At 46.2% G+C, this 21,366-nt stretch overlaps 1 protein-coding gene across 3 annotated transcripts in view; it reads left to right on the top strand.

Moving 5' to 3' along the window:
* Positions 1-20,803, top strand: part of LOC134336453 (monocyte to macrophage differentiation factor-like) — a 59,339-nt gene extending 38,536 nt beyond the window's left edge. For all 3 annotated transcript variants that reach the window (XM_063030702.1, XM_063030700.1, XM_063030701.1), the window contains 4 exons: positions 5,240-5,314; positions 6,482-6,583; positions 9,222-9,291; positions 16,891-20,803. In XM_063030702.1, coding sequence (XP_062886772.1) covers positions 5,240-5,314; positions 6,482-6,583; positions 9,222-9,291; positions 16,891-17,094 — 451 coding nt within the window. In that variant the 3' untranslated portion in view covers positions 17,095-20,803. The remainder of the gene's footprint in view (positions 1-5,239; positions 5,315-6,481; positions 6,584-9,221; positions 9,292-16,890) is intronic.
* The last annotated feature ends 563 nt before the right edge of the window (positions 20,804-21,366 follow it).

Genomic DNA, 21,366 nt, shown 5'->3' with positions numbered 1-21,366 from the left:
ACCTGCCCGACGTGTCTGTGACATTGTACATTACTGACCTGTCCGACGTGTGTGTGACATTGTACGCCACTGACCTGCCCGACGTGTCTGTGACATTGTACGCCACCGACCTGCCCGACGTGACTGTGACATTGTACGCCACTGACCTGCCCGACGTGTCTGTGACATTGTACGCCACTGACCTGTCCGACGTGTCTGTGACATTGTACATTACTGACCTGTCCGACGTGTGTGTGACATTGTACGCCACTGACCTGCCCGACGTGTCTGTGACATTGTACGCCACTGACCTGTCCGACGTGTCTGTGACATTGTACATCACTGACCTGTCCGACGTGTCTGTGACATTGTACGCCACTGAGCTGCCCGATGTGTGTGTGACATTGTACGCCACTGACCTGTCCGACGTGTGTGTGACATTGTACGCCACTGACCTGCCCGACGTGTGTGTGACATTGTACACCACTGACCTGTCTGACGTGTGTGTGACATTGTACACCACTGACCTGCCCGACGTGTCTGTGACAATTGTACACCACTGACCTGCCCAACGTGTGTGTGACATTGTACACCGCTGACCTGTCCGACGTGTGTGTGACATTGTACACAACTGACCTGTCCGACGTGTCTGTGACATTGTACACCACTGACCTGCCCGACGTGTGTGTGACATTGTACGCCACTGACCTGCCCGACGTGTCTGTGACATTGTACATCACTGACCTGTCCGACGTGTCTGTGACATTGTACATCACTGACCTGTCCGATGTGTGTGTGACATTGTACGCCACTGAACTGCCCGACGTGTGTGTGACAATTGTACACCACTGACCCGTCCAACGTGTCTGTGACATTGTACGCCACTGACCTGTCCAATGTTTGTGTGACATTGTACGCCACTGACCTGTCCGACGTGTCTGTGACAATTGTACGCCACTGACCTGCCCGACGTGTCTGTGACATTGCACGCCACTGACCTGCCCGACGTGTCTGTGACATTGCACGCCACTGACCTGCCCGACGTGTGTGTGACATTGTACGCCACTGACCTGCCCGACGTGTGTGTGACATTGTACGCCACTGACCTGTCCGACATGTGTGTGACATTGTACGCCACTGACCTGCCCGACGTGTCTGTGACAATTGTACGCCACTGACCTACCCGACGTGTGTGTGACATTGTACACCACTGACCTGTCCGACGTGTGTGTGACATTGTACGCCACTGACCTGCCCGACGTGTCTGTGACATTGCACGCCACTGACCTGCCCGACGTGTCTGTGACATTGTACGCCACTGACCTGCCCGACGTTTGTGTGACATTGTACGCCACTGACCTGTCCGACGTGTGTGTGACATTGTACACCACTGACCTGCCCGACGTGTGTGTGACATTGTACACCGCTGACCTGTCCGACGTGTGTGTGACATTGTACACCACTGACCTGCCCGACGTGTCTGTGATATTGTACATTACTGACCTGTCCGACGTGTGTGTGACATTGTACGCCACTGACCTGTCCGACATGTGTGTGACATTGTACGCCACTGACCTGCCCGACGTGTCTGTGACAATTGTACGCCACTGACCTACCCGACGTGTGTGTGACATTGTACACCACTGACCTGTCCGACGTGTCTGTGACATTGCACGCCACTGACCTGCCCGACGTGTCTGTGACATTGTACGCCACTGACCTGCCCGACGTGTGTGTGACATTGTACGCCACTGACCTGCCCGACGTGTCTGTGACATTGCACGCCACTGACCTGCCCGACGTTTGTGTGACATTGTACGCCACTGACCTGTCCGACGTGTGTGTGACATTGTACACCACTGACCTGTCCGACGTGTCTGTGACATTGCACACCACTGACCTGCCCGACGTGTCTGTGACATTGTACATTACTGACCTGTCCGATGTGCCTGTGACATTGTACGCCACTGACCTGCCCGACGTGTCTGTGACATTGCACGCCACTGACCTGCCCGACGTGTCTGTGACATTGCACACCACTGACCTGTCTGACGTGTGTGTGACATTGTACACCACTGACCTGCCCGACGTTTGTGTGACATTGTACGCCACTGACCTGTCCGACGTGTCTGTGACATTGTACGCCACTGACCTGTCCGACGTGTCTGTGACATTGTACACCACTGACCTGTCCGACGTGTCTGTGACATTGTACACCACTGACCCGCCTACTGTGTGTGTGACATTGTACACCACTGACCTGTCCGACGTGTCTGTGATATTGTATATTACTGACCTGTCCGACGTGTGTGTGACATTGTACGCCACTGACCTGTCCGACGTGTCTGTGACATTGTACGCCACTGACCTGTCCGACGTGTCTGTGACATTGTACACCACTGACCTGTCCGACGTGTCTGTGACATTGTACACCACTGACCCGCCTACTGTGTGTGTGACATTGTACACCACTGACCTGCCCGACGTGTCTGTGACATTGTACATTACTGACCTGTCCGACATGCCTGTGACATTGTACACCACTGACCTGTCCGACGTGTCTGTGACATTGTACACCACTGACCCGCCTACTATGTGTGACATTGTACACCACTGACCTGCCCGACGTGTCTGTGACATTGTACATTACTGACCTGTCCGACATGCCTGTGACATTGTACGCCACTGACCTGCCCAATGTGTGTGTGACATTGTACGCCACTGACCTGTCCGACATGTGTGTGACATTGTACGCCACTGACCTGCCCGACGTGTCTGTGACAATTGTACGCCACTGACCTACCCGACGTGTGTGTGACATTGTACACCACTGACCTGTCCGACGTGTCTGTGACATTGCACGCCACAGACCTGCCCGACGTGTCTGTGACATTGCACGCCACTGACCTGCCCGACGTGTGTGTGACATTGTACGCCACTGACCTGCCCGACGTGTCTGTGACATTGCACGCCACTGACCTGCCCGACGTTTGTGTGACATTGTACGCCACTGACCTGTCCGACGTGTGTGTGACATTATACACCACTGACCTGTCCGACGTGTCTGTGACATTGTACGCCACTGACCTGCCCGACGTGTCTGTGACATTGCACGCCACTGACCTGCCCGACGTGTCTGTGACATTGTACATTACTGACCTGTCCGACGTGCCTGTGACATTGTACGCCACTGACCTGCCCGACGTGTCTGTGACATTGCACGCCACTGACCTACCCAACGTGTCTGTGACATTGCACACCACTGACCTGTCTGACGTGTGTGTGACATTGTACGCCACTGACCTGTCCGACGTGTCTGTGACATTGTACGCCACTGACCTGTCCGACGTGTCTGTGACATTGTACGCCACTGACCTGTCCGACGTGTCTGTGACATTGTACACCACTGACCCGCCTACTGTGTGTGTGACATTGTACACCACTGACCTGTCCGACGTGTCTGTGATATTGTACATTACTGACCTGTCCGACGTGTGTGTGACATTGTACGCCACTGACCTGTCCGACGTGTCTGTGACATTGTACACCACTGACCCGCCTAATGTGTGTGTGACATTGTACACCACTGACCTGTCCGACGTGTCTGTGACATTGTACACCACTGACCCGCCTACTGTGTGTGACATTGTACACCACTGACCTGTCCGACGTGTCTGTGAGATTGTACATTACTGACCTGTCCGACGTGTGTGTGACATTGTACGCCACTGACCTGTCCGACGTGTCTGTGACATTGTACATTACTGACCTGTCCGACATGCCTGTGACATTGTACGCCACTGACCTGCCCAATGTGTGTGTGACATTGTACACCACTGACCTGTCCGACGTGTCTGTGACATTGCACTCCACTGACCTGCCCGACGTGTCTGTGACATTGCACACCACTGACCTGCCCGACGTGTGTGTGACATTGTACATTACTGACCTGTCCGACGTGTGTGTGACATTGTACGCCACTGACCTGCCCGACGTGTGTGTGACATTGTACGCCACTGACCTGTCCGACGTGTCTGTGACATTGTACGCCACTGACCTGTCCGACGTGTCTGTGACATTGTACGCCACTGACCTGTCCGACGTGTCTGTGACATTGTACACCACTGACCCGCCTACTGTGTGTGTGACATTGTACACCACTGACCTGTCCGACGTGTCTGTGATATTGTACATTACTGACCTGTCCGACGTGTGTGTGACATTGTACGCCACTGACCTGTCCGACGTGTCTGTGACATTGTACACCACTGACCCGCCTAATGTGTGTGTGACATTGTACACCACTGACCTGTCCGACGTGTCTGTGACATTGTACACCACTGACCCGCCTACTGTGTGTGACATTGTACACCACTGACCTGTCCGACGTGTCTGTGATATTGTACATTACTGACCTGTCCGACGTGTGTGTGACATTGTACGCCACTGACCTGTCCGACGTGTCTGTGACATTGTACATTACTGACCTGTCCGACATGCCTGTGACATTGTACGCCACTGACCTGCCCAATGTGTGTGTGACATTGTACACCACTGACCTGTCCGACGTGTCTGTGACATTGCACTCCACTGACCTGCCCGACGTGTCTGTGACATTGCACACCACTGACCTGCCCGACGTGTGTGTGACATTGTACATTACTGACCTGTCCGACGTGTGTGTGACATTGTACGCCACTGACCTGCCCGACGTGTGTGTGACATTGTACGCCACTGACCTGTCCGACGTGTCTGTGACATTGCACGCCACTGACCTGTCCGACGTGTGTGTGACATTGTACGCCACTGACCTGCCCGACGTGTCTGTGACATTGTACGCCACTGACCTGCCCGACATGTCTGTGACATTGTACACCACTGACCTGTCCGACGTGTCTGTGACATTGTACGCCACTGACCTGTCCGACGTGTCTGTGACATTGTACACCACTGACCCGCCTAATGTGTGTGTGACATTGTACATTACTGACCTGTCCGACGTGTCTGTGACATTGTACACCACTGACCCGCCTAATGTGTGTGTGACATTGTACACCACTGACCTGTCCGACGCGTCTGTGATATTGTACATTACTGACCTGTCCGACGTGTCTGTGACATTGTACACCACTGACCCACCTAATGTGTGTGTGAAATTGTACTCGTGTGTGGCATTGTCCCCTGCTGACAGTTCTGCCTGATGTGTGTGTGAATTGACTGGATTAGATTATTAGTGACCATTTTTTTGTCCTGTTGACAGAACGATGGAACAGTGCTTCCACATGTGTGACAGAATTGTCATCTATTTCTTCATCGCATCTTCCTATGCACCATGGTGAGTGTTTAAAGCATCTTTCCGTCCATTGGACCTTGAAGAGAGCACAGAACCAATTTGTTCGTTAACAATATAGAGACCTAGATCACAATTAACCGTAATGGAGCTGAACGAACTGGTAGTTTAAGGGATGATGGAGGCCTCCTGCTAGCTGTGAGAGGTAACTGAAGATGCAGCACGTTACTGTGCCACCTCTGGCTGGTACAATTTAACACAGCAGTGTAAAATTAATTTGTATGTGTAACTGGAGAATTGAAATTCACAACATAACCTTTAGTTTGACTTCTCTTTGCTGACATTTGGTGTATGTCAACAGGCCGCAACAAAGTTTGTCAGCTGAGGTGGTACACGTGAAGTGTTTAGACATGGGTGACTGAAGGAGAAAGCTGTCAGTGCCATATGCACTTGGTTCTGAGTCAGCTGCACGTGCAGTCCAAGTACCACACTGCGGCTACATCCAGTCAGCTGCACGCGCAGTCCAAGTACCACACTGCGGCTACATCCAGTCAGCTGCACGCGCAGTCCAAGTACCACACTGCGGCTACATCCAGTCAGCTGCACGCGCAGTCCAAGTACCACACTGCGGCTACATCCAGTCAGCTGCACGTGCAGTCCAAGTACCACACTGCGGCTACATCCAGTCAGCTGCACGCGCAGTCCAAGTACCACACTGCTGCTACATCCAGTCAGCTGCACGCGCAGTCCAAGTACCACACTGCGGCTACATCCAGTCAGCTGCACGCGCAGTCCAAGTACCACACTGCGGCTACATCCAGTCAGCTGCACGCGCAGTCCAAGTACCACACTGCGGCTACATCCAGTCAGCTGCACGCGCAGTCCAAGTACCACACTGCGGCTACATCCAGTCAGCTGCACGCGCAGTCCAAGTACCACACTGCAGCTACATCCAGTCAGCTGCACGCGCAGTCCAAGTACCACACTGCGGCTACATCCAGAGAGACTTGGAAGCAGCTTAACTCTGATTTTCCCCTGCAGACATTAGGTGCTATTGAAGTTAATGGGTGAAGAATTGTCACCATTGTAAAGTATTAAAGGTCTATAATAACTACAATAACTCAACAGATTTTGCTTTCAAATGGAGAGAGGAACCGTGAACCCCATCATTGACCATATTCTGTTTACAATTCCCTGTCATATCCTTTGCAGGTTAAATCTCCGAGAGCTTGGGCCCCTGGCATCTCACATGCGTTGGTTCATTTGGATTATGGCAGCTGCTGGCACCATCTACGTCTTTTTATACCATGAACAGTAAGCAGCTTCTGAGTAAAGTTATCTCCAACTAGGGCAAAGTGGTCAGCTTGAACGTTTGGTGTCTCTTCAGTACTCCAAGGTTGCAGGGTTGCAATAACTTGGCAGGTCCTGCAGCAGAATCTCAGACCCCTGTCACTACAAGTTCAAGTACAGGGAGTGGGAGAGAGTAGTATCAGTTTCAATCCCCTCCAAGTCTCACTCCATCCTTACAATCCCTTCATAGTTGCTAGATCGAAATCCTGGAATTAACTACTAAGTACACCAGGAGTAACTTAATCAACTGCATTTTGGTGATTCAAGGAAACAGCTCACAATCGCATTCCCGATCGCAATTATTGATAGACAATAAATAAAAATGGAATATAGCAGAAAAGTTCAACAAATCAGCCTGCAGCTGCAGAGATAAACACTCATTGACTGAAATCTAATTCTATTGCTGCTGCCTGACCAGCTGAGCATTTTGTGTTTTTAATTTCAGATTTCTAGCATCTGTAATGATCTGCTTTTGTCGGTGGAATAAATCCTGGTCCTGCCAACAATACTCATGCAGAGAATAGGCATTTAAAGAAAACAGGGTTGCACAGTAGCATAACGGATAGCGTAACAGGATTACAGTGCCACCAATCGCCAATTGGGATTCATTTCCACCGCTGCCTGTAAGGGATTAGTAGTTTCTGTCTGTGACCAAGTGGATTTCTTTCAGGTGCTCTGGTTTCCAACCATGTTTCAGAGATGTAAGGGTTATTGTTCATAGGTTGTGGGCATGCTGTGTTGGCGCCGGAGGCATGGTAATATATGTAATCTGCCCAGCACAATCCTCGCTGATCTGATTTCATTTGATGCATGATTGAAGTACTGTTGCAAGAAAAAGTATTTGAACCTTTTGCAATTACCTGGTTTTCTGCATTAATTACTCATAAAATGTGGTCTGAGTTTCATCTGAGTCACAATAGTAGACAAACTACCTAAACTATTAACACACAAACAATTGTATTTCTTCTCATCAATACTGAGTACGTCCTTTAAACAATCACAGTCGAAGTTCAAAAAAGTATGTGAACCTCTGGGGTAATGCCTTCTACAAAAACTATTTGGAGTCAAGTCTTCCAACAATGAGATGAGATTGGAGGTCCAGGTTGTAGAGGTGCCCTGCCCTATAAAAAGACACACAAAGTCAGGTTACTGACAGGGCCTGCTCTTCCTAGTGGTTGGGAAAGTTTTGAAGTCTATTATTAAAGGATGAGCTTTCATGGTACTTGGAGACTAATGATAAAATAAGTCAAAGTTAATATGGTTTCTTTAAAGGGAAATCTTGCCTGACAATCTGTTAGAGTTCTTTGAAGAAGTAACAAAAAAACAGGGTGGACAAAGGAGAGGTTGTAGATGTCATTTACTTGGATTTTCAGAAGGCATTTGATAAGGTGCCACAACATGAGGCTGCTTAACAAGATAAGCTCCCATACCAAAGGACCTAAGTATTCATCAGTCCACAGTAAGAAAAATTGTCTCCAAATGATGGAAATTCAGGAGTGGGCATCCTGTAAAGATCCCACCCAAGAGCACAACATGTGCAATACTGAAGAAGGTAAAAACAAAAGAACCCAAGGATAACAGCAAAACACCTGCAGAAATGTCTAGAACTTGCTAAAATCTCTGTTCATGTGTCCACTTTAAGAAAATCGCTAAACAAGAATAGTGTTCATGGAAGGACACCACATAGGAAACCACTGCTCTCCAAAAAAAAAATTGCTACAAGTCTCAAGTTTGCAAAAGACCACCTGGATGGTCCACAACACTTCTGGAACAGTGTTCTGTAGACAGATGAGACAAAAGTTGAATTTTTTGGCAGAAATGTACACCACTTTGTTTGGCGGGAAAAGGGCACTGTACACCAACATCAAAACCTCATCCCAACTGTGAAGCGTGATGGAAGGAGCATCATGGTTTGAGGGTGTTTTGCTGCTTCCGAGCCTGGACAGCTTACAGTTGTTGAGGGGACAATGAATTCAAAATTGTACCAAGACATTTTACAGGAGAATATCAGGGTAGCAGTCCGTCACCTGAAGCTTAATGGAAGTTGGATGATGCAATGAGACAATGATCCAAAACACAGGAGTAAATCAACAACAGAATGATTTAAAAAGAAAGTTTATGTTTTAGAATGACCAAGTCAGAGTACAGTCCTTAACTCAACTGAGATGCTGTGGCATGACCTGAAGAGAGCTATTTATGCAAGGTATCCTAAAAATATTCATGAACTGAAACACTTTTGTGTGGAGGAATGGTCTAGAGTTCCTCCTCGCCGTTGTGCAAGTCTGATCAGCAAGTACAGGAAAAGTTTGGAGGTTATTGCTGCAAAAGGAGGTTCTACCAGTTATTAAATACAAGGGTTCACATACTTTTTCCAGCCTGGACTGAGAATGATTAAACAATATGTTCAATAAAGACATGAAAAGTACAATTGTTTTTGCGTTATTAGTTTAGGCAGATTGTGTTTGTCTATTATTGTGACTCATTAAAATCAGACCACATTTTATGAGTAATTAATGCAGAAAACTAGGTAATTGCAAAGGATTCATAAACTTTTTCTTGCAGCTGTATCTTTTACAGGTGCATTTGTGTTTCTTTTGCACAGGTACAAGATTATTGAACTGTTGTTTTACTTGACAATGGGATTTTCTCCAGCTGTGGTCGTAGCATCAATGGTAAGTGTCCCAAATAATTCTATCTCATTCCCTAAGTGTAATTCTCCAGCTCAGGTAGTTCAGCATTAAATAACATCCATGTACATAAAACATTAGATTCTTTCAGAAACAGTATATTTCTAAAAATTCATATGAACCTCCTTAACTGCCTTATGATTACATCCTATACAGATTCCTTTAGTGAACTTCCATGTTGCTGAATATACATTTTGTACATTAATTCTGTACATTTACCTGGTGGGTGACTCGTATCTTGATGATTTCCTCACCTGATTTGAAATCTTTTCTTAACTCCTTACCATTGCATTGTTTATTGGACCAAGGTCTCTTGTCAATTTCCTCCCTGTCCCCCTCCGATCACTATTCGTCACCTAGTGTTCCATATTAGGTGATTCTGTGGCTAGGAAAAGGAAACACGATGGTAGTTTGCGTCTCAGGTGCCAGGGTCCGCGATGTTTCTGAACGCGTCCACAATATCCTGAAAAGGGAGGGTGAGCAGCTAAAAGTAATGTTCATATTGGTACTAATGACATAGGTAGAAAAAGGCAGGAGGTCCTGAAAAAAGAATATAGGGAGTTAGGAAGGAAGCTGAGAAGCAGGGCCTGAAGGGTAGTGATTGCAGAGTTGCTGCCTGTGCCGCGTGACAATGAGGATAGGAATAGAATGAGGTGGCAGATAAATGTTTGGCTGAAGAATTGGAACAGGGAGCAGGGATTCAGATTTCTGGACAATTGGGACCTCTTCTGGGGCAGATGGGACCTGTACAAAAGGGACGGGTTACATCTGAGTTTGTGGATACATGTCCCACAGAAGAAGTAGTTCTCAAATGGCAGGGATAGGCAACCGTGGCTGTCAAGATAAGTTAAGAACCACCGAGGAAAGGGCATTTAAGGTAGCAAAAGTGAGTGGGATGTTGGATGATTGGGAAGCTTTTAAATCCAACAAAAGGCAACTAAGAAGCTACAAGAAGGGAAAAGATTAAGTATGAGAACAAACTAGCCAATGATCTACAGCAGGGTACTAACTTTTTTTCCAGTTATATAAGGAGTAAAAGAGGGGTGAGAGTTGATATTGGACCACCTGAAGATGATGCAGGTGAGGTAGTAATGGGGACAAAGAAATGGTAGATGAACTTAATAAGCACTTTGCATCAGTCTTCGCCTGTGGAAGACACTAGCAGTGTGCCAGAGGTCCGTGAGTGTCAGAGAACAGGACTGAGTGCTCTCTGGAGTGAGGAAAAAGTGCTAGGTAAACTCAAAGGTCTTAAGGTGGATAAGTCACCTGGACCAGATGGACTACATCCCAGAGTCCTGAGAGTGGTTGCTGAAGAGATAACGGATGCATTGGTCATGATCTTTCAAGAATCACTTGATCTGGCATGATTCCTGGGGAACTGAATTGATTTGACTTTATTATGTACATCCTTCATACACACGAGGAGTAAAAATCTTTACGTTTCGTTTCTGTCTAAATGTGCAATGTGTAATTTATAGTAATTTATAATCAATAGTATGTACAACAGGACAGTCAATATAACATAGACATACAATTGTGTCAGCATGAATTAATCAGTCTGATGACCTGGTGTCCACACCACTCTCTGCAGAGTCCTGCAGTTCAGGGAAGTACAGTTCCCATACCAGGCAGTAATGCAGCCACGAGGAAATCTGCAGATGCTGGAAATTCAAGCAACACCTTATATTCCGTCTGGGTGGCTTCCAACCTGATGGCATGAACATTGACTTCTCAAACTTCTGCTAATGCCCCACCTCCCCCTTGTACCCCATCCGTTATTTATTTATATCTCTCTCTCCTTTTTTCTCCCTCTGTCCCTCTCAGTATACCCCTTGCCCATCCTCTGGGTTCCCCCCTCCCTTTTCTTTCTCCCTCGGCCTCCTGTCCCATGATCCTCTCATATCCCCTTTGCCAATCACCTGTCCAGCTCTTGGCTCCATCCCTCCCCCTCCTGTCTTCTCCTATCATTTCAGATCTTCCCCTCCCCCTCCCACTTTCAAATCTCTTACTAGCTCTTCTTTCAGTTAGTCCTGACGAAGGGTCTTGGCCCAAAACGTCAACTGTACCTCTTCCTAGAGATGCTGCCTGGCCTGCTGCGTTCACCGGCAGCTTTTATGAGAAATCAGCCAGTCAGGATGCTCTCAATTGTGCCCCTGTAGAAAGGATTTGGAGCCCATACCAAACTACTTTAACCGTCTAAGGTGAAAGAGGTGCTGTTGTGCTTTTTTTCACCACGCAGCCGTTATGTATAGACCATATCAGATCCTCGGTGATGTGTATGCCAAGGAACTTAAAGTTGTTCACCCTCTCAACCCGCTGACTGGAAGATTGCAAATGTCACTCCACTCTTTAAGAAAGGAGGAAGGCAAAAGAAGGAAATTATAAGCCAGTTAGCCTAACCTCAGTGGTTGGAAAGTGTTGGAGTCCACCATTAAGGATGAGATTTCGGAGTACTTGGAGACTAATGATGAAGTAAGTCGAAGTCAGCATGGTTTCTGTAAAGGGAAGTCTTGCCTGACAAATCTGTTAAGAGTTCTTTGAGGAAGTTACAAGCAGGGTGGACAAAAAAAGAGGCAATGGATGTCAATTACTTGGATTTTCAGAAGGCACTTGACAAGGTGTCACACATGAGGCTGCTTAACAAGATAAAATCCTATGGCATTACAGGAGAGACACTGGCATGGATAGAGGAATGGCTGACAGGCTGGAGGCAGCGAGTGGGAATAAAAGGGGCCCTTTCTGGTTGGCTACCAGTGACTAGTGGTGTTCATCAGGGGGTCAATATTGGGACCGCTACTTTTCACATTGTTTGTCAATGATTTAGATAATGAAATTGATGGCTTTGTGGCAAAGATTGCAGATGATACAAAGATAGGTGGGGAGTAGGTAGTGCTGGGGAAGCAATGTCAATGATTTGGACTATGGTATTCATGGATTTGTGGCTAAATTTGCGATGATACAAAGATAGGTGGAGGAGTGGGTAGTGTTGAGGAAACAGAGCCTGAAGAGAGACTTAAGATAGTTTAGGGGAATGGGCAAAGGGAAGTGGGAAATGAAATACAATGTTGGAAAGTGTATGGTCATGCACTTTAGTGGAAGAAATAAATGGGCAGACTATTATTTAGATGGGGAGAGAATTCAAAATGTAGAGATGCAAAGGGACTTGGGAGTCCTTGTGCAAGATACCCTAAATGTTAACTTCCAGCTTGAGTCAGTGGTGAAGAAGGCAAATGCAATGTTGGCATTCGTTTCTAGAGGTATAGAATATAACAGCAGGGATGTAATGTTGAGGCTCTATAAGGCATTCACAAGACCACACTTGGAGTATTGTGTGCAGTTTTGGGCTCCTTATTTTAGAAAGGATATACTGACGTTGGAGAGGATTCAGAGAAGCTTCACGAGAATGATTCCAGGAATGAAAGGGTTACCATATGAGGAAAGTCTGGCAGCTCTTGGGCTGTATTCCCTGGAGTTCAGGAGAATGAGGGGGGATCTCATAGGAACATTCTGAATGTTAAAAGGCCTGAACAGATTAGATATGGCAAAGTTATTTCACATGGTAGGGGATTCTAGGACGAGAGGGACGACTTCAGGATTGAAGGACGTCCATTTAGAAGTGAGGCGCGGAGAAATTACTTTAGTCAGAGGTGTGGTGGTAAATCTGTGGAATTTGTTGCCACGAGTGGCTGTGGAGGACAAGTCATTGGCTGTATTTAAGGCAGAGATAGATAGGTTCTTGATTAGCCAAGGCATCAAAGCGTATGGGGTGAAGGGATGACTGAAAGAATTGGATCAGCCCATGATTGAATGGCAGAGCAGACTCGATAGGCAAAATGGCCTATTTCTGCTCCTATATCTCATGGTCTTGTGGACTTGGACAAACTGAAAGAGTGGGCAAAGAAGTAGCAAGTGGAATACAATGCTTGGAAATGTATGATAATGCATTTTGGTAAAAGTCTAATATCTAAATGGAGAGAAGGTTCAAATGTTAGAATTACAAAGGGATTTGGAATCCTCGTGCAAGATTCCCAGCATGTTAATTTACAAGTTGAGTCTGTGGTAAAGAAGGCAACTGCAATGTTGGCCTTTATTTTAAGGGGAATAGAAAATAATAGTATTAATGGCAAGACGCTTGGCAGTGTGGAGGATCAGAGGGATCTTGGAGTCTGAGTCCATAGGACACTCAAGGCTGCTATGCAGGTTGCCTCTGTGGTTAAAAAAGCATATGGTGCATTGACCTTCATCAATCGTGGACTCAGTTTAGGAGCCGAGAGGTAATGTTGCAGCTCTATAGGACCTTGGAGCAACAGATGATGAGAGGTGAGCTGATAGAGGTGTATAAGATGATGAGAGACATTGATCATGTGGAAAGTCAGAGGCTTTTTCCCAGGGCTGAAATGGCAAGCACAAGAAGGCACAGTTTTAAGGTGCTTGGAAATAGGTACAGAGGAGATACAGGGGTAAGTTTTTTTTTAATGCAGAAAGCGGTGAGTGCATGGAATGAGCTGCTGGCGACAGTGGTGGAGGCAGATACGATAGAGTCTTTTAAGAGACTCCTGGACTGGTATATGGAGCTTAGAAAAATAGAGGGCTATAGGTCACCCTAGGTAATTTCTCAGGTAAGGACATGCTTGGCACAGCTTTGTGGGCCGAAGGGCCTGTATTGTGCTGTGTGTTTTCTATGTTCCAACAAAAGCAAGGAGATAATGCTGAGGCTTTACGGGACACTATTCAGGCCACACTTGGAGTATTGCCAACAGATTTGGGCCCCATATCTCAAAAAGGATGTGCTGACATTGGAGAGAGTCCAGAAGAGGTTCACAAGGATGATTCCAGGAATGAAGGGGTTAACATATGAGGGGTGTTTGGCAGCTTTGGGCCTGTCCTCACTGAAATTCAGAAGAATGCATGGGGATCTCTTTGAAACCTACAGGATGCTGAAAGGACTAGATAAGGTGCATGTGGAGAGGATGTTTCCTCTGGTGGGGGTATCCAGAACGAGAGAGCACAGCCTCAAAATTGAGGGGCACCATTTTAAGACCATAAGACATAGGAGAAGAATAAGGCCATCTGGCCCATCGAATCTGCTCCGACATTCAATTATCGCTGATCCTTTTTTTTTCTCCTCCTCAACCCATCCATTTCCTGGTCTTCTGCCCGTAACTTCTGATGCCATGCCCAATCAAGAACCAATCAATCTCTGCCTTAAATACACCCAATGACCTGGCCTCCCCAGCTGCACGTGGCAACAGATCCCACAAATTCACCACCCTCTGGCTAAAGAAATTTCTCCGCCTCTGTTTTGAAAGGATGCCTCTCTATCCTGAGGTTGTGTCTTATTGTCCTAAACTCTCCCACCATAGAAATCATCCTTTCCACATCTACTCTGCCTAGGCCTTTCAACATTCAAAAGGTTTCAATGAGAGCCCCCTCATCCTTCTAAATTCCAGCAAGTACAAACCCAGAGCCTTCAAACGTTCCTTGTATAACCCTTTCATTTCTGGAATCAGCCTTGTGAACCTCCCTGAACCCTCTCCAGTGCCAGCCTAAAACAGTACACAATACTCAATGTGAGGCTTCACCAGTGCCTTCTAAAGCCTCAGCATCACATCCCTATTCTTGCATTCCAGACCTCTTGAAATGAATGCTAACATTGCATTTGCCTTCCTCACCACTGACTCAACCTGCAAGTTAACCTTTAGGATGTTCTGCACAAGGACTTCCAAGTCCCTTTGCATCTCTGATTTTTGGATTTTCTCCCCTTTTAGAAAATAGTCCACACATTTATTTCTACTACCAAAGTGCTTGACCATGCATTTACCAACACTGTATTTCATTTGCCACTTTCTGGCCCATTCTCCTAATCTGTCTAAGTCCTTCTGCAGCCTACCTGTTTTCTCACCATTACCTCCCCCTCCACCAATTTTCATATTATCTGCAAACTTGGCAACAAAGCCATATCTTTCATCATCTAAATCATTTATATACAGTATAAAAAGAAGTGGTCCCAAAACCGACCCCTGTGGAACACCACTAGTCACTGGCAGCCAACCAGAAAAGGATCCTTTTATTCCCACTCGCTGCCTCCTACCAGTCAGCCAATGCTCTAATCATCTGAGTAACTCTCCTGTAATACCATGGGCTCTTAACTTAGTAAGCAGCCTCGTGTGTGGCATCTTGTCAAAGGCCTTCTGGAAGTCCAAATATACAACATCCACTGCATCCCCTTTATCTACCCTACTTGTAAACTCCTCAAAGAATTCCAACAGGTTCGTCAGGCAGGATTCTCCCTTAAGGAAACCATGCTAATTTTGTCCTATCTTGTCCTGTGTCACCAAGCACTCCATCTCCTCATCCTTAAAAATTCACTAACATCTTCCCAACCACTGAGGTCAGGCTAACTGGTTTATAATTCCCTTTCTGCTGCTTTCCTCCATTCTTAAAGTGTGGAGTGACGCTACCTCTTTCAGAACCCTAGGGTGCAGTTCATCTGGTCCGGGTGACTTACGTACTTTCAGGTCTTTCAGCTTTTTGAGCTCCTTCTCCCTTGTAATAGTAACTGCACCCACTTCTCTTCCTTCACACACTACAACATCTGGCACATTGCTAGTGTCTTCCACAGTGATGCAAAATACTCATTTATTTCATCTGCTATCTCCTTGTCCCCTGTTATTATTTCTCCTGCATCATTTTCTAGCAGTCCTATATCCACTCTCATCTCTCTTTTATTTTTTTATATACTCGAAAAAGCTTTCACTACCACTTTGATATTACTTGCTAGCTTGCCTTCATACTTCCTTTTCCTTCTAATGATTCTTTTAGTTGCTCTCTGTAGGTTTTTAAAAACTTCCCAATCCTCTATCTTCCCACTAATTTTTGCTTTGTTTTTACATTAGCTTTGGCTTCCCTTGTCAGCCACGATTGTACTATTTTGCCATTTGAGTATTTCTTCATTTTTGGAATACACATGTCCTGCACCTTCCTCATTTTTCCCAGAAATGCACGCCATTGCAGCTCTGCTGACATCCCTGCCAGTAGCTCCTTCCAATTTACTTTGGCCAACTCCTCTCTCATACCACTTTTAGAACAGAAATGAGCAAGAATTTGTTTAGTCAGAGAGTTGTGAATCTGTGGAATGCTTTGCCACAGAATGTGAAGGTGGATAGGTTCCTCATCGGTCAGAGCATCAAAAGATATGGCGAGATGGCAGGTGTATGGGGTTGAGTGGGATCTGGAATCAGCCATGATGGAATGGTGGAGCAGACTTGTTGGGCTGAATGGCCTCATTCTGCTCCTATGTCTTATGGTCTTATTTCATCAGTTGATGACCACAATGGCATATGAATGAAGAACATTGAATGGTGCAGCCCAGGCCCTTTGGCCTACAATATTGTGCCAAACTTATAACCTATTCCAAGATCAACCTAACCCTTCCCTCCCGCAACTTTTGAATTCAATCCCCCGGCTAACGAAGGCCAATATTCCATATACTACCTTACGCACCTTGTCAATCTATGCGTACTTGATGGATCTAGTACGTGCTATGTATAAAGGTGGGTTTAATGACATGTCTTTCTTGTGCAGCCCAACACCGAGGGGATCCAGGAACTGATGTGGGGCGGCATGCTGTACTGCCTGGGAGTGGTGTTTTTCAAGAGTGATGGGATCATTCCTTTTGCCCACGCCATCTGGCACATCTTTGTGGCTCTGGCTGCAGCAGTGCACTATTACGCCATCTGGAGATACCTGTACCGCAGCCCTGCATCGCCCATCTGGAAGGACTTCTAGCCCGTGTGCTTTCGGAGCTAACTGGTGAATTAGACATTGGGTGCAAACATCCCTTCGTGGCAGCAGGCTGAGAGGAGCTGCCACAAATGTTCAAACAACCTCCAGCTTCAAGTGAACACAAACTTGTTGCCTGGAGGCTGATGGGCAGTGAGTGGCAGTGGTTGTTGGGTAGGTAGGGATCCTCTCGGTTTGCTCTTCACATTTGTTTTCGCAATTTACTTTCTCCCCCACCAATGTAATGGAGCTTGAAGATATCAGCTTTCCTCAACGATGTGGACATGGACACAATTGACTAGGTTTCACTGTGCTCTGTGGAATTTTGTATTTGGAAAGTGAAGCGCAGTGAATAATGCGAGGGCTGAAATGAACACAAACAATTCTGCAGGGTATCCTTTTTATAAATAACTAAGTGACTTGTGGTCTTGTGGGCATTATACAGTTTGACTCAAACCTCCACTGAAAATCAAACTGATACATTCCAGTTTAGTGTGGCATTTTATACCTCGGTTTTCATTGGAAAACCTTAGACTTGCTCAGTTGTTGGGGAAGGGCTTTGGGTGAGCTGTTCTTTACAATATGTTCGCTGCTGACAGACTAATTGATACTATATTTCTGGGAGCAGCATGGGCTGCTGAAGGGGGTGGATTTTTGAGAATCTCCATCAGGGTTGTGTAGTGTGCATGAACAGTATTGTAAATTGGGTTCTCTCGGTTCCAGCGACAGGCTGGCAATGAGGAACACAACAAAAGCACTTTTGTTCTGATTGATGATTCTTTGCAAGATGACAGGCAGCAAGCCACTCTCATATGTGGAAGCTGTTTAGCCACGTTTCTGCAGATCTCTGCTACCAAGGCAGTGGGTTAACTGAAGCTGTCATCAGACTGTTGATCAGGAGAGATTCTGATTTACCTCATTTTTGTAACTGAGCAGCAGCCTGTTCTCTCTGGCTGTCTCCTGTGGGTTCCACCACACTTTTCGGCTTTGTACACTAAGCTGGGCATTAGAACTTGATTTTCCTACCACATCAACTGAAAGAGTGAACTAAACTTAAATAATAAATGGTTTACATTTTGTGAAAACTTTTCCCAACAGTATGAAAGTATGTTTTTATAGGCAGCCAACAGATTTTTGGAAAGTGGCTCTTTCTTAATTGCAGCAAGTTAGGTAGGCAAGTTATTCTGGGCTGACTGCAGAGCTCAGTCTAATTGTCATTGAACAATTTCTTCCTCATCCTAATACAGGCTGCAGCTCAACTCACAACCTTCACTGTGCTATGGAAGGTGTGAGACCAGTTCAGGCGCATGCCAGGAGTGTTACCAAAGGAGATAAAAATCTGGTCATCATTCACCCTGCAGTGGGGAAACCCTTACAACATCAACACAAACACAATGCTGGAGGAACTCAGCAGGTTAGGCAGCATCTATGGAGTGGAAAAAACAGTCGACATTTCGGGCCAAGACCCTTCATCAAGCCCAAAATGTCGACTGTTTATTCCCCTCTATTGATGCTGCCTGACCTGTTGCGATCCTCCAGCATCTTGTGTGTGTTGCTCTGGACTTTCAACATCTGCAGAGTCTCTTGTTTTTCCCTTACAACATCATCTGAATTGCAGACTTTGCTACCTGTCCTCAGTTGGTATTGTTTAGAGGGAGTGGGGTGAGGGTTTGTGAATCAGCTTCTCACTTGGTGAGTCCAACCAGCAGAGTGTGAACCTGTATGTGTCTCTGTTACACTGGCTCTGTGTGCTGCATCAAATACCTCAATGGTTTTGTTTAGATTTCAAAGGTGCTTTTTTGTCAAAACTGAAATCTAGATGGTATTTTTTAACAAACTCTGCTCGCTAAGTGAAATTACTAAGCTCATACAACTCGAATTACAGAAAGGATCCCTACTCTACTAGGTGCTGGGAGGGAGTAAGGAATTTAATGGGGTATTTCGCTCAAGGGGGTATGGGCAGTGGCACTTCAGCAGGGGTTTGCTCTGTTGAGGTGGGAGTGGAATCTAGCCCTGTTGATAGAGTGGAGGAATCATTAGTCTTTACATTATTTTCCAAAGTCACCCTGGTCATCACCAAATGATGGAGCACACAAGGTAAACCCAGGGAATTAGCCTGGGAAATACGGACCAAGCGAGAGAACAGGGTATTTTCATTCAGAAACCGTCGGCTACAAAAGAGGATGCAAGTAATGGAACACACTAGGTAGAAGTACCTCTAAAGGTGCCTAGATTCAGCTCTGCGACCCCAGCGGTATCACCTCGACCCCCTTGTCACATGCCCTGATGCCAGTTCAATCTGCTGCATGTGTCTTTATATGAGTCCGTGAGTGTGAGTGTGTGTGTGCGTGTGTGTGTGTGCGTGCGTGCGCGCGCGTGTGTACACATCTTTGTGTGTGTGTGTGCATGTGTCTTTGTGTTTGAGGGAGTGTGTGTGCATGTACACATTTTTGTGTCCATGAGTGTGCGTTTGCACACGTGTCTATGTTTGAGAGAGTGTGTGCATGCGTGTCTGTGTGTGTGCGTGTGCCATGTATCTTCAGACATAGTGAATCACTGCCTTTTGTGTGTGCTTTCCAAGCCAGGGGGAGGGAATGGATTTTTTCTATCCATTGCTGTCTAGTGGAAATGGGAAGCTACTGCACAAGGTTCAATCCACGAGTGCTTGCTGGGCACAGGTTCACTAACTGCTGTTAGGGATCCTCACAACATTGGTCATACATGGAGGAAAAGGAGGGCTTGCAAGTGAGCTTGTGATGTTTCTGAGATGCTGGCTTCTGAACAGTTTTCTTATTTTAATCAGGATTGTGTGTACAGATTTGTGGTTTATTTGGTATAGATTGGTGTATGCCAATGTTTTATGGACAGGGTATTCTGATTTTATATTCCTGATCCAGCTGCTGTGATCATAAACTGTGAAATGATTACTGAGTTTACAATGACTGCTGGACCTGGTGTCTATGTACAGTATGCTGTGTCGGTATGTGTACATTTTCTATACTTAACTAGTTCCTGTGGCTCAGTCATAGACTAGCTAAAAACCTCTGCTGTATACAGGCTTTTACATCAGCGTGCCCTGGATTGCTGGTTGACTGGGCTTCTCAGGTCCCTATGTGAATTTGGAAGGCTGGTTTGGGAACATTTGGGACAATGGGACTCGTAGCTTAAAGGTGGTGGGTGAAACTGTGAACGTGGAGTGTTTGCACACCTTGTATTGCAGGTACTGTGCACATGGGGCTTACCAGGGAGGCCCATTCGGCAAAGGTAAGCTCCTGCTTCAGACAAGTGTTAAGTTGAAATTCTGTGCAATCATTCTGTGACATTGGAGGGTGACAGCAGCCTTAAGTCCCACAGCTGCCATTTAGAAAACAAGATCCCCTGGCATGCTCTAATATTGATGCAATGTGGACAATTCTGACCAGAGATGGTCCACTGTACTTGAAACTGCACTGCTAATGTTTTAACTGAACTGCATTATGATCAAACCACTGATAGAGAGGGTGTGTGCCTGTGGCAGTGCTCTCTGCTATGGCTCAGAAATGTTAAACTCTCTGCTTCAATGCTGGGTTGTAAGTTTAATTCATATTCATGCCATTATTGAACTCCCATTGTAGGTCTGTGTAATGTGTAAGGAATCAATATCGTCTGCCTTTTACTGCGAATGTGTTGCATATTTTCTACGTACACATAGTGTATCTCAATAAAACAGACTGCAGCTGACTTAAAAAATACATTTTGTGTATTTGTATTTTCTGAACTTTGCAGGATTATATAGGCACAGAACAAGTAAGTGCTGTTAGCTTTATAACTCCTGCCACAGCACACCCTAATGGGCAGTAGATTGAGAGAAAGCCGAGATAATGCAGGCATGATACCCCAGACATGGAGGATGCCATGTCAACTCTTGACCTCCTTCACAGCAGGGATAAAATATCCCAGTCTGTCCAATCTTTCCTGATAATTCCAGCTTTCTAAATCAGGCAACATTCTTGTTGCCCCCCCACCCCCCTGCTCAGTCATGTCATTCCTATACTGTGGCAACGAAAACTCTGCACTTTCCTCCAAGTGCAGTCGTATCAATGCTTTGTACAAGGACCAACTTTATTTCCCTTATACATTGACATGTGTTAGGAATCTACTGTAATGTGTTGGTCAGGGTGCAATAGAGGGTCATAGAAAAGTACAACACAGAATCAAGCCCTTCAGCCCATCGAGTCTGTGCCGAACCATTTAAACTGCCTACTCCAATTGACCTACACTGCAACCATAGCCCTTCAT

Source organism: Mobula hypostoma, chromosome 22 (genome assembly GCF_963921235.1).
Source record: "Mobula hypostoma chromosome 22, sMobHyp1.1, whole genome shotgun sequence".
NCBI classification, from domain to species: domain Eukaryota; kingdom Metazoa; phylum Chordata; class Chondrichthyes; order Myliobatiformes; family Myliobatidae; genus Mobula; species Mobula hypostoma.
The sequence above is the reverse complement of the archived record's forward strand: the minus strand, read 5'-3'. Positions and strand labels throughout refer to the sequence as shown.